At 44.5% G+C, this 12,851-nt stretch overlaps 1 protein-coding gene across 1 annotated transcript in view; it reads left to right on the top strand.

The window, feature by feature from the left end:
- The first annotated feature begins 270 nt into the window (after positions 1-270).
- Positions 271-12,851, top strand: part of MYOM3 (myomesin 3) — a 69,299-nt gene continuing 56,718 nt past the window's right edge. The window contains exons 1-5 of the mRNA XM_032789549.2: positions 271-380; positions 3,227-3,359; positions 4,598-4,672; positions 8,586-8,745; positions 10,085-10,242. Of these exons, the coding sequence (XP_032645440.1) occupies positions 3,253-3,359; positions 4,598-4,672; positions 8,586-8,745; positions 10,085-10,242 (500 nt within the window). The 5' untranslated portion in view covers positions 271-380; positions 3,227-3,252. The remainder of the gene's footprint in view (positions 381-3,226; positions 3,360-4,597; positions 4,673-8,585; positions 8,746-10,084; positions 10,243-12,851) is intronic.

Genomic DNA, 12,851 nt, shown 5'->3' with positions numbered 1-12,851 from the left:
AAATTCTGCCCAACGTAAATCAGCAATGGGTAATGCTATCTTCCCATGCCCTTAGATCTGGCAGCATCTGTCCCCCCTTGTACCATTTTAACAGTAGCATTAATTTGCCTGACCTAGAAAAGGTTTTGCAAGTAGCTGCCAGTGCAGCAACCTGTTCAAACACTGTAAACCATGGATAGTTTCCCCCATTGTCATTGCAATGCTATGGCACGATGCTATATTTAAGACTCCAGGGTGGGCACTTACCCATAGGGCACATTCTTTTGGGAACAGTCATTCTTAATGTCATCAGCAGGGAAAAGGAAACGGTCCTTTGTCCTTTATCTTTCTTGCGGACAGCCACTCTCTCGGGTGCTGCTCTGGGTGAATCTGGCTTATCTGTAAGTAGGCAACAGTTTATACAAGACTTATAAGACTTTTATAGTGGCATCAGCTATTGCAAGTGTTCATTGAACTTGCACATGGAGATTATTCATGCTTCTTGAGTGTCTCTTGCCTGAAAGAGTTGTTACGTTTCCTCCCCCACCAGTCTTTTCCTTGTGAGACTGTTTTTCCAGCAAGAATCCATTCAGTTGTATTTTTTTCTAAATAGATCATTACATTTTGGACAGGAAAGCAGTCGGCTGCAATACAGCTGACATTATGTTTTAACAGAACAAAGCTCTGTGTCTCTATAGCAGACCTTAGGTTGCAGAGCACTGAACGTTAGTTCAAAACGATCAAGGAAAAAAACTAAACTAAAATAAAAGCAAACATGAAACAATATTTATGTGTAGACTATGGAAACACATATCTGATGCCCGGTAGTTATTTTTCAGCTGAAATATAGTTCAGAGCGTATTTTAAAGACCATAGAAGCATTTTTCTGAAAAATTAGGTTGGTCTTATTTTCTTTTCCTTATATTTCCTTTGCTGTCTAGGAAAGACTCTTCTAAAGCTGTGTTCTACTGATGGAACAGTGATATGATAATTCTATCGTTTACTTTGCATGTTGGGATATTTTGAGTTCACTATAACAATTAAGTTTTCACCTTGGGTATTTTTAAGCAGGTTACTTACATTAACATTTACACAGCTTATTAAAAGAATTAGACTAATGCAACGTAATTGTAGTAAAAACTGTATCTTCCTAGCTGAATAATGGTTTAGGACTAGACTGCAATAAACTAAAAGCCAAACTATAATAGCTAGGGAAAAATTCCTGCCATTGAAATGACTCAGTGACAGGTTTAACTGCATGAGTTTTCAAGGAATATTATTAACAAGGGTAACATTTTCCAAAGCCACTTAGGATCCTAAGCCTCATTGAAAATCATTCCGATTCAGGTATCTACAGGTCTAACTCATTTTGGAAAATAGGACTCCTAAATCCACTTAAGCACGTTTGAAAAATCTACCCCAAATCTTTTATAACCAAAGACTTTTCCTACCCAATCACAGAATCCTGTAATTTGTTTATTACCCAGACTGCTTTTGCTTTCATGTATTAGTGACATCAGGGCCACTCTGGAGGACTTTTGTTTGTTTTCATGCAGTAGGTTTCTGGAAAGGCTGTAGGTGGGGTGGGCTAGGGAGGGATACCCTTTTAAAGGTTGGTTCCATTTAATTCCCAGCCATTTATTCAGTACTTAAAAACAGCTCACTGCATGTTCCCGGAGGAGGGGCTGCAGGGATAGCTTAGCATTTTAGGCAGCCGATGGGAGGAAATGGACCAGAGCCAGTAGCCACATTTTTCATCCCCCATATTTCCACCTCTAACAAAGAGAACAAATAAGAGAAGATTCTTCAGTTGTTTTAGTGAAAATCGTGTGGTTTATTGAGTGATGAGATTTTTTTTTTAGACAAAACTTAACCCTTTGATTGCTGCAGGACTCTCTCAGATCTTCTGTAATCATTTTCAGGGAAACAAGGAATTAAATGAGCTCCCAGGCTGTGCCCAATGGAATAAAGGGAGAGTTATCTTTGGACTCCCAGCAACACAAATGTGTCTCTTCCATATAGCTGGTTTGCGCACGAGCATTGCAGTAACAGACCTCATGGTATATCTCTCCCCATAAGAAGAATTACCAGAGAGATCAAGGCTACAAAACAACAGTGCTGGTTCAGGATGGATTTGGAGAAGGGGAGGTGGCCAGGTTTTGCTTTCTTCTCTTCTACCATTCCATACCCACCTGCCTTTCCTCCCCACTCCTTCTAGCCCCCTGCTGTTTAAAAAGCCTCCTGATACTAGCTGTGAGGACTTTACAATGCTGTGGCCTTTTCCTGAGATGGCCCTGCCCACGAGCACCAACCCTTCTCAGCCTCAGTGTAAAGGGTGATACCACTAGGCCACTCAGATGGCCTGATTTGTGTCTCAACATTCCGTTCATCTTACATCACTCGCCACCTGACTGTGACTCTAAGAGAACAGTTAATGAATATGAAAAAGTTAAGTTTTTTAAATTAAGATAAAAGCACATTTTAAGGTGCACTCAGATTTAAAAAGATTTTGGTTTAGTCCATAAAGATTCCAGTCCAAAACTCTGCTAACTTTTTAACATTGACCTCAATGTTTTAAGATTGTCTATCAAACCTATTTTAGTTTAATTTATCCCACCTCATCTACCCTATCTGGCTCATTTAGGTTTTATACCAGGCTCCTCCTTGTAGTGTCTGAATGCTATTTTGGATCTTGATCCCATGCCCATGGAAGCCAGTGGAAAGACTCCGCCTGATTTAATCGGACCTTAGTGAACAATCAATGTAGTGACTGGATTTTAGCTATTTATTGTTCTTCTCCTGACTCCAATTACTTTTAAAGGCTCTTGAGGGACCGTCTGCTCTTTGATTTCACCAAGACGTGGAACCAAAATTGTTCATAGATGTTAAGATCAGAAAGGGCTGTTCTGATCTCTAGCATAACACAGGCCAGAGAACCTCACCCAGTAACTTCTGCATCAAGTCCAGCACTTCTGTTTGAGCTAGAGAATATCTTTTAGAAATATTTTTTGCACTGCTTTGTTTTTAAGGTAGATGCTGGCCCCAGTTTTTAAAATGGGAATCCCTCCTTTGCAAGCAAATGGATGCTTAGGAACCGAAAACAACTAGCTGCCTTAAAGAACTGAGACTGGTGTCATTGAGGTCAATAGGTGCTTATTTGTATGTGCAAATGAAGGGTTATCCTGGACTGTCAGAGATAGCCCATTTCGAAGGGGGGCTCAAGGCGTATTTGACTCTGTACTGGCAGGTAAGATCCCTCTGTGAGTGCTCAGCATGGAAACTCGGACTCTGTTTCACCGCAGCGAGGAGGAGCAAAAGGAGGAGAGACAACGCAGCTTGCAAATGACCTCTACCACAAGAAAGGCAAAGTTCAGGTCCAGGTGAGTCAAGGGGCTAGTGATGAGTCAAAGAGTTTATGATGAAGTGAGTCAGGTCCAAGTGAATCAGCCAGGCCTAGGCAAGTCAACGGATTAGTGGTGAGTCAAGGAGTTTTCAATAAATGAAATAAGGAGGATGCCTTGTTCACTTATTCATACAACACACTCAGCTACATTCCATGTTGCCTAACCTGACCTGTGGTTTCACATAAGCAACGATTCTTTACTGCCTGCCCTAAAGTGCTGTGTGTGCCAATCTATGAATACTGCATCCCAACCCATCGAAAAGTGGTAGATGAAGTAAGTAAGTAGATGAAGATCTATGGGAAGAATAGCTGATGTTAAGAGTAACCCTACAATAACAAGTCCATCTGTTGGTCCCAGATCTCATAAGCCATCCCTACAATTATAACCCATTGCATGTGTGGACAATGGCCCAAAAAGGCAACTCTACAATAATAAACCAATGAGTGCATTCCAGCCCTCAGTAGTGGCTCTACAATATGAAATTAGTGTCTGCACAGCCTCACCCACGTGAGAGACCCTACAATAATATGCCTGTGCACCTACAATAAGGGAAAAGGCCATAAAGGTCCAGATTTCAGTTTTAAACATCCAAGGAGAAACTATAAGGGGAATGATTGCAAATACCTTTGTTAGCCTTTCTCTTAGGGGCTATTGAAACAGATCTTCAGTGTTCAAATTATTGCTCAATATACTCACTCTAGAGCATGGTCCTCCACTCTCTTGTGCTTTGAGTTTGGTGCAATGGGGGCCCAGATTCTCAAAGGTATTACACTGCCCAATTCCCACTGAAACGAATGGGAGCTAGGAGCCTAAACACCTATGAGTAGCTGGGCCCAGGGCTCTTTCTTTTCTCATTCATTGCTGTAAATCCAGCCCAGATTGGACATGGCTGAAAGTGATTTCCATAAAATGGCTATGGTTGGATGGTCATATGGGGCAAGCAAAGTAGACTGGGGTAACATTTCCAAAAGTATCTACGTGACTTAGGTGCCTAGGAGCCTAATTCTCATTGACTTCCAATGAGGCTTCTAAGACCCAGATCCTCAAAGGTATTTAGGTGCCTAAATCACTTTTAAAAATGGGACTTAGTTTCCTAAGTCAGTCACTTTTAGAAATGTGACCTTTTCTCCTGGACACTCACAGTTCCAGGGATCGTTTTCTTTATGAGTCTATTCAACATGATCTGAATTCTTTTTCTTGTCTGTCACCTGAAGTGAGGAAGAAGAGACTTTCACCATTTCAGAATTATCCATAGCAGCTGCCCTCGCCTTGACCTCAGAAATATCATGGTAGGTCTGACATGAATATTGCTACTATGGTTGCATAGAGTGGGCTAGATTTAGATCACATGTACCTAGAAGATGCACAGATTTACAATAATTCTTAATTTGAACCAAAAATAGATTTTGTAGTGTTATTACCATAGATTTACCCAGACAAGGCAATTAGTGTATATGGTATAGTGTCTTGTAGTTAGAGCCTGGGAACCAAAGCTATTTGGTTCTATCCCCAGCTCTGTAAGTGATTGCATGACCTTAGACAACTTCACTTCACTTCTCCCTGCCTCTGTTTCCCATCCCGAAACTGATGATAACAATCCTCCTCTGTCTCCCAGGGAAGATGTGAGGTCTAATTAATCAATGCATGCATGAAAAAGCATTTGGAGATCCTTGTTGGGAAGTGCAGAGTGCTATGAGATGGACCCATAGAGTCAAGGGACACATTGTGCATCTTTCATAATGCCTGGGTGAATTCTTGAGACCTGCAGCCCATTCCTTCTCTCAGTGAGATTAATGGCAAAACTCTCAGTGACTTCCACTAGGTGCAGGACCTAGTCTCAAGTTCCTAAATTCTCATGCATTCATGTTTATCTATATACCCCATTCATTTTTCCATCCTAGCAAGTAAAAGTAAGTTTGAGAAAGGCTCTTTATCTCCAAAGCTCTCATTGGAAATAAAACACTATGGGACAAATCCTAGCAACATACCAGAAATTCAGAAGAGCAAGGACTGCAGGATGGAGCCAGAAGAGCTGCTTGGTCTACTTGACTCAAGACCAGAAGCCAGAAATTCCTGGCTTCTAATTCAACTTGTTTTCTATGTAGCCTTGGGGAAGTTACTCAGCTGCTCTGTGCCTCAGTTTCCCCATTCTACAATAGGGTTAATAGTTACTAGCCACCCAAGAGGTGGTGAGAGTTAATTAGCGTATGTTTGCAAAGGGTTCTGAAGATGTGAAGCATCAGTATATATGCTGCCAGATCCAGCCAGTGGAAGGGAATGCTTGTCATTACTAGGCAAAGTACCATACAACAGGCAAGCTCAATGCACCCCCAGGGCACAGCTAGCTGAAAAACACAATTTCTGTCCCGTGTTGCAGTCCAAATTGGGACAAAAGGTAAAAATTTTGGATTTTTTTCACAAAACGAAATATTCTGACATGTTTTGTTGCTACATAGGGTAAAAATGTTTGGTTTGAACGTTACCATTTCTGTTCAGTCAATATGTCACAATACGAATGGTCCAAACGATAACATCTAAATTAAATGTTTCAGCCTTCTCGAAACAAAATGTTGCAATAATTGTGCGCTGAAAATTCAACACCATTAGGATGTTCCCATGAAACCTTTTGATTTAATTGAATCAGCATTTTCTGAAGGAAATCTGTTGTCGGAACATTGTGGACCCACTTTGCTCCAGGCGGGGGTGCTGGTCACTTGCTGTCTTCAAGCACAAAATGCTCATTGCTAATGGAAATGTGTTGCTGCAGGTGACAGAATAAATAAGTACTGGATTTCAGGCTAACTGTACCCTTGCTCCTGAGCCCACTCTGTAGTGCAATTAGCAGCCGCTCCTACAGCTGGCTGCTCCAGGCCAGGACTTACAGGAGACTAGGCAGCATAGTTAGTCTGGGAAGGAGAGAGCCAGAGGCCTGGTCTACACTACGCGTTTAAATCGATTTAATGGCCGTTAAATCGATTTAACGCTGTACCCGTCCACACTTCAACTCCAATCTCATTGCCAGATATACTCGGCAGTAGACGGTACACGAACACCGTAACCATCTCTGCTATCAATTGCAAAAGCAAGTGAAGTGATGCCTGGCTATGTAGTACGCTGGAGTATTCGCCTCTCTCATCCAGTACACATACGGTGGCAGAAAAAAAAAAAGCGAACGGGCTCCATGTTGCCGTGCTATGGCATCTGGCCAGGGCAATCACCAGGGAAAAACGGCGCAAAGGAATGTGTCACTGATTTGTTTTACCGGGAGGAAGGAATGACTGATGACTTTTACCCCAGAACCCCCCGCGACCATTAAGATTCAACCCTGAATGTCCAAGGGGAACGGGGGAGACTGCGGAACTAGGGATAGCATCACGAACTCCTACCCACAATGCACGTTCAGAAAATCAAGACGTTAGCCCTCGGAGGATACACAGCGCTGCGTGACAAGCGTAACGGGAAGCCAGAGACTCAAATGGACGCTCATGGAGGGAGGGGGGGATACTGAGGACTCCAGCTATCCCACAGTCCACAGCAGTCTCTGAAAAGTATTTGCATTCTTGGCTGAGCTCCCAATGTCTGTAGCTTCAAACACAGTGTCTGGCGTGGTTCAGGAACAGCTCCTCAGTTTCTTTCCCCCCACCCACACGTGAAAGAAAAGGGAAAGAAATCATTCCTTGACTACTTTCAATGTCACCCTATGTGTACTGAATGCTGCTGGTAGACGCGATGCTGCAGCAGTGAAGAGCAGTATCCGCTCTCCTCTCTCCCCCCCCGGTGGTAGACGGTACAAATGATAGTGACTGATATCCGTCGTGCGCCATCAGCCCATGAGAGCTCTGGCTGCCCTGAGGTGAGGCTGGCTAGGGGCCCTGGGTAAAAATGGGAATGACTCCCAGTTACTCCCAGTAGATGGTCCAGAACGGCTGGTAACCATCTTCATCATAGCAACTGGGGGCTGAACTTCATCAGCCCCTCCTTTTCCTGTGTAAAGAAAAGATTTCCTGTACTGCCTGGACTGTCATAGCCCCGAGGAGGCTGCCTCCAAGTCTCTGTTTCTTTTTCCTGCATTCTTTATAACTTCATGACCCAAATGGGGGGGGGGACTGCTGCCACGGTAGCCAGGAAGGTTGGGGAGGAGGAAGCAACGGGTGCGGTTGTTGCAGGGGCACCCTGTGAATACTGACACGGAGCAGCTGTGCTCTCTGATACACTGGTCTCTAATACACTTGCCTCTTATTCTAGGCAGGACTGACTCTATTTTTAGAAACCATAAGGGAGGGATTGACTCAGTCCAAGTGAGTCAATCCCAATTTTGCTTTCAAAATTTTCAGCCAGGGGCACTCATGATAGCAGCAGACAGTACAGAGAGGGAGAGATAACCGTCATCTCATTGCAGTTTACTCCGGCAGTAGACGGTACAGAACGACCGGTAACCATCTCTGCTATCATTGCAAAAGCAAGTGAATGCTGCTGTGTAGCGCTGGAGTATCGCCTCTCTCTCCGCGGCATCCAGTACACATACGGTGCCGGAAAAAAAAAAAAGCTGAACGGGCTCCATGGTTGCCGTGCTATGGCGTCTGCCAGGGCAATCCAGGGAAAACGTCCTGACATGATATATAAAGGCTCTTAAATGATTCTTACCCACCGCGAGAGGAGTAGCGTAAATTCGAATACAATTGGAATTAGGTAGTAGTGGACGTGAAATCGACGTATTGCCTCCAGCGTATCCCGAGCAACCTGACCCATCTGGAAGCAAATCTAACTCGGGATGCAGCGGCTTTAGCCTCGGAGCATGGATGCACAACGCCGAATTACTGTGCCTAGTGTGGCCGCATGAAATCGAATTTATAATATCAGTTTTATAAAACCGATTTTAGCAAATTCGATTTTATCCCGTAGTGTAGACGTGGCCAGAGAGAATCACAGCTCCAGAGACCACAACAGGGAATTTCTATGGGACACTACACACGACTGCTAACCCTCACCCTCCTAGTGCCATGGTGCACAACAACCCATCATGGCAGCATTGTCTGGTTTCTAGCGTTCACAATAGCAATATCCCATCTGTGCCCACTGCTGAGTGGGTGCTGGTGTGTCCTTCCTTATAGACGTGCATAGATTTAGCCCGGTGTTTTTGCAATGAAAACCCACATAGGACTTCACCAGATGTGGCTGTTTTATTAACATTGGCTGTTGCAGGGAATCTAAGCTGAGGAGAGAAACTACCATCATAGAGCTGGAGAAGCGGGGTCAGAAGAGAGTTCGGTTTGGGAATGAAATGGAAAAGCTGGAGAAGGCGGTCATTAGGAACTGCAGGCTCCTGCGTGTGAAGGCTGATCGGAAGGCCTTTCGAAAGAAGGTTAGAGTTGCAAAGGGATTGCAAGAATATCCAGAGTTATAACAGTTAAGGCTAACAAACATTATGTGGAAGGGCTATTAAACCTCTTGTTTTAGGGCTTAAGCCGATCTATAACTACTGGAGATCAGGATGAGACCTAGCTTATGTCTACACCACAGCATTAACAGTGGTGCAGCTCTCGTGTGTCTGGTGAAGATGCTCTAAGCCGCCAGAAGAGAGCTCTCCCGTTGGTTTAATAACTCCTCCCTCCATGAGAGGCAGTAGCTAAGTTAGTGGAAAAAGTTCTCCTCGGACATAGCATTGTCTACACCAGCGCTTAGGTCGGTATAACTACATCGCTCAGAGGTGTGGATTATTCACACCCCTGAGTGATGTAAGTTATACCGAAGAAATTTATAGTGTAGACATAACCTGAATGTAGCGCCAGATTACCAACATCTGTTGCGAAGGGGCTCCTACACCTTCCTATGAAGCAGCCAGGGCTGGCCACTGTCCGAGACAGGACACTGGGCTTGATGGACCATTGGTATGATCCAGTCTGGCAACCTCATGGTCCTAAGAGGGGGAATTTCTGGCCATTTTCTTACAAACGATGAGTGATTCAAAATCTACCCCAGAAACTATCTACTTTTCGTTCCACCCAGGTTAAAATACTATAAAGGTAGCTGAGGCCAGAACCATTCATACAGCCACCACATTCATGCCTGGCACTCCAGCAGAGCGATCACTATGTGGGTAATGGAGTGAAAAATGTAGCCCTGTATTTCCTTGCCATTTCCATCAGTGATGCTGTCTTTGGAGTTAACAGAGCCCCACCATTCTCTAACATTAAGGGGTTAAGTAGCTGCCCAAAAGCCAGCTTTGAAGTTTTTCTCTGCCTGCTCTGATTCCCAGTAGAGAGTCAGGGCAAGATCCTCGGTAACTTAGTGATGCTCCTTTGAAATGAACAGAGTAACGCTGAGTTATTCCAGCTGAGGATCAGGCCCTTAATTCTTTACTGTCACTAAATTCAGCCAGGAGAAAGGCTTTCAGAAGTTGCATGCCCCTTCAAGAAAGTGTATCTTCTGGGACAGTTTGCTCTCAGCTTGTTAACAGAAGGCATCTGCCACCAGCGTTGGGGTTGGAAACTTTCACCCGCGCGAAGCTATGAAAGTGGTGTGCAGCTCTGTTTTGACAACCACTCCAATCAACTTCAGAGCCAAGACCTCTGTTGGGTGGGAGCAGCCTGCTGTTTTGAAATGGGAGAAGGCTGTTGCCATTACACATGCCTCTTCTGCAAAAGAACCTCCATCATTGAAACATAATCTTGTTGTCCTTGTCCATTCAATCCTTGCCCTAGGCTCTAGAGAAGGCCCGCCGGGAGAAGGAGTACATCGAGCTGCTTTCAAGCCGGCCTCCCTTGATCTGGATCCCGCTCAGAGTTCATGCAGTCTGGGAAAGAATGGGGGTGAAGCTTACATGTACCATTCTGGCTTCCCCTCCGCCGCAGGTCACCTGGTGCGTGAGTTAGGAGTGATGATTGGGGCTGACCTTGTGGTTACAAAGCATGCACTTTGAGGAGCAAACAGGAGTGCAGCATCCAGGTCTTGTTAGAAAGCTCTAGAAGTCGGGGGGAGGGAAGCATGGTGTTTGGAAAATACAGAAAACACTTTCCCTTCTGGGTCAGTGCTTCAAATCCCTTCCCCAATTGGCTGGGAATTGTTACCGTCTGGTGACTCTGTGTAATGAGTAGCTCCCACTGAACAAGGTGTCCAGGTCTGAAAACATAGGCGCAGTCAGTAGAAACCAGTCCTCTGACTGGCAGTCTCAACAGAGAAGCCAAGGATCCAATGGGCCCTGGAGAGAAAGAATGGTTGTGGTTTTTGTCCCAACGAGCTGTCTGAGGCAGGGCTGACTCACACATCAGTGACATGGGGCATAGAGAACTTTCCCTGCTTCTGTGTCAATTCTATGCATAATCAGAAAACCAAACCCTCCAGGGCTATCAAAGTGGCTGCTCTCTCCAGCTCCAGATTCACTCAACAAATTAAAGGGGGGAAATATATTGACAATTCAGTGGAAGTTTTATTTGATCCTAATGGCCTCTCTGGATAAACTAGACTCCAGACAGACTTGTATTCTTATATTTAGTTAATTCATTGCAAGTACCCATTGCATGTATAGTGGGGCTAGTTCAGCTGCCTGGGTTTTTTGCATATACATTATTAGCCTCCTTTAATTCAGTGGAGAATAGGTTATTGGCTGTAGGATCAGATAGCCTGGAGGCTTGTGAAATTGTTAGAAGCTATAGCCGTGAGCAGAACTATTCCAGGTTATTTTGTTTTATTGCTGGGGATGTTGACAGACCCCACCTAGGGTTGCCAACTCAAAAAAGATATTCTAGCACTAGAAAAGGTTCAGAAAAGGGCAACTAAAATGATTAGGGGTTTGGAGAGGGTCCCATACGAGGAAAGATTAAAAAGTCTAGGCCTCTTCAGCTTGGAAAAGAGGAGATTAAGGGGGGATATGATAGAGATATATAAAATCATGAGTGATTTAGAGAAAGTGGATAAGGAAAAGTTATTTACTTATTCCCATAATACAAGAACTAGGGGTCACCAAATGAAATTAATAGGTAGCAGGTTTAAAACAAATAAGAGGACGTTCTTCTTCACACAGCGCACAGTCAACTTGTGGAACTCCTTACCTGAGGAGGTTGTGAAGGCTGGGACTATAATAATGTTTAAAAGGGAACTGGATAAATTCATGGTGGCTAAGTCCATAAATGGCTATTAGCCAGGAAGGGTAAAGAATGGTGTCCCTAGCCTCTGTTCATCAGAGGGTGGAGATGGATGGCAGGAGAGAGATCACTTGATCATTGCCTGTTAGCTTCACTCCCTCTGGGACACCTAGCATTGGCCACTGTCAGTAGACAGATACTGAGCTAGATGGACCTTTGGTCTGACCTGGTACGGCCGTTCTTATGTTCTTATGTTCTAACTTTCTATTTGCAGAAAACCAAACACCAGTGCCCTCCCACTGCCCGCCCTTTTCCAGAGGCCATGCCCCTGCCCACTCCACCCACCTCCCTCCATCACTTGCTGTCCCCCACCCTCACTCACGTGCTCATCTTTACTGGGTTGGGGCAGGGGTTGGTGTATGGGAGTAACGGCGAGGGATCAAGGTGCAGGTATGGGCTCTGGAGATGAGGGGTTTGGGGTGCAGAATTGGGCTCCAGGCTGGGGCAGGGGTGTAGGAGGGGGTGAGGGCTCCAGCTGAGGATGCCATCTCTCTCTCTCTCTCTAACAAGTTTGATAGTGGTCAGGCTACATCCCAAAAGTCTGGGTTCTTTGGCAGAGATTAAACCAGCCCAAAACCTCAGAGATGAACACGCTCAAACTGGGAAGTATGAATCTGGATCCAAAACTCTGTGGCTCTTGTCCATTAGCAAGTATCTTATCCCGGTGGGACAAATTAGTTGTTGACTTAGCCCAGATGTATACAGTCCATGTAGAAAAAGAGCTGGGTGATGGTAGAAGAACATCAGCTGTTCCAGAGTAAGCAATGATAAGAGGTATGTTTCTTCCAAGGAAGGGTATTGTTGCTGTATAGACATGAAAACAGAAAACAGACATGCTTCTGTTGCCTCTGATTAGGGATTATTTATTTCTTAATCCATCTGTAGCAAAGGATGACACAGGCCATTTCAAGAAGCTCCTCGTATGTTCAGGAGCTGTTGTGTCTAATCTTCCTTCCTCTCTGGACATCATCCTTACTTTTGTTTTGACATGGTCACAGAATCGGAGGGGTATGAGGGGGTTGGTAGAGGGGCAAGAATGGGAGAATTCTCCAAATAGGCTGCTACACAAAGGAGGAGATGGCGTTTTTAGTTTACATCATAGTCTTCCCATAAACTGTAGCAAATCCTTGTATCCAATATAGAGTGTAGGACTGAGCGCTCCAGAGATGCCTAAATGAGGCGATGTTATTTTATTATTTATTTGTATTGCAGTAGCACCTAGGAGCCACAGTGTGCTGCTGTACAAGCACAGAACAAATCCCTGCCCCAAAGAGCTTACAATCCACATCTAGAGCTACTAGAGTTACACAAATAGGCAAACTAAACA

This window comes from Chelonoidis abingdonii, chromosome 25, assembly GCF_003597395.2.
Source record: "Chelonoidis abingdonii isolate Lonesome George chromosome 25, CheloAbing_2.0, whole genome shotgun sequence".
NCBI lineage: Eukaryota > Metazoa > Chordata > Testudines > Testudinidae > Chelonoidis > Chelonoidis abingdonii.
This window is presented reverse-complemented; position numbering and strand designations above follow the sequence as displayed.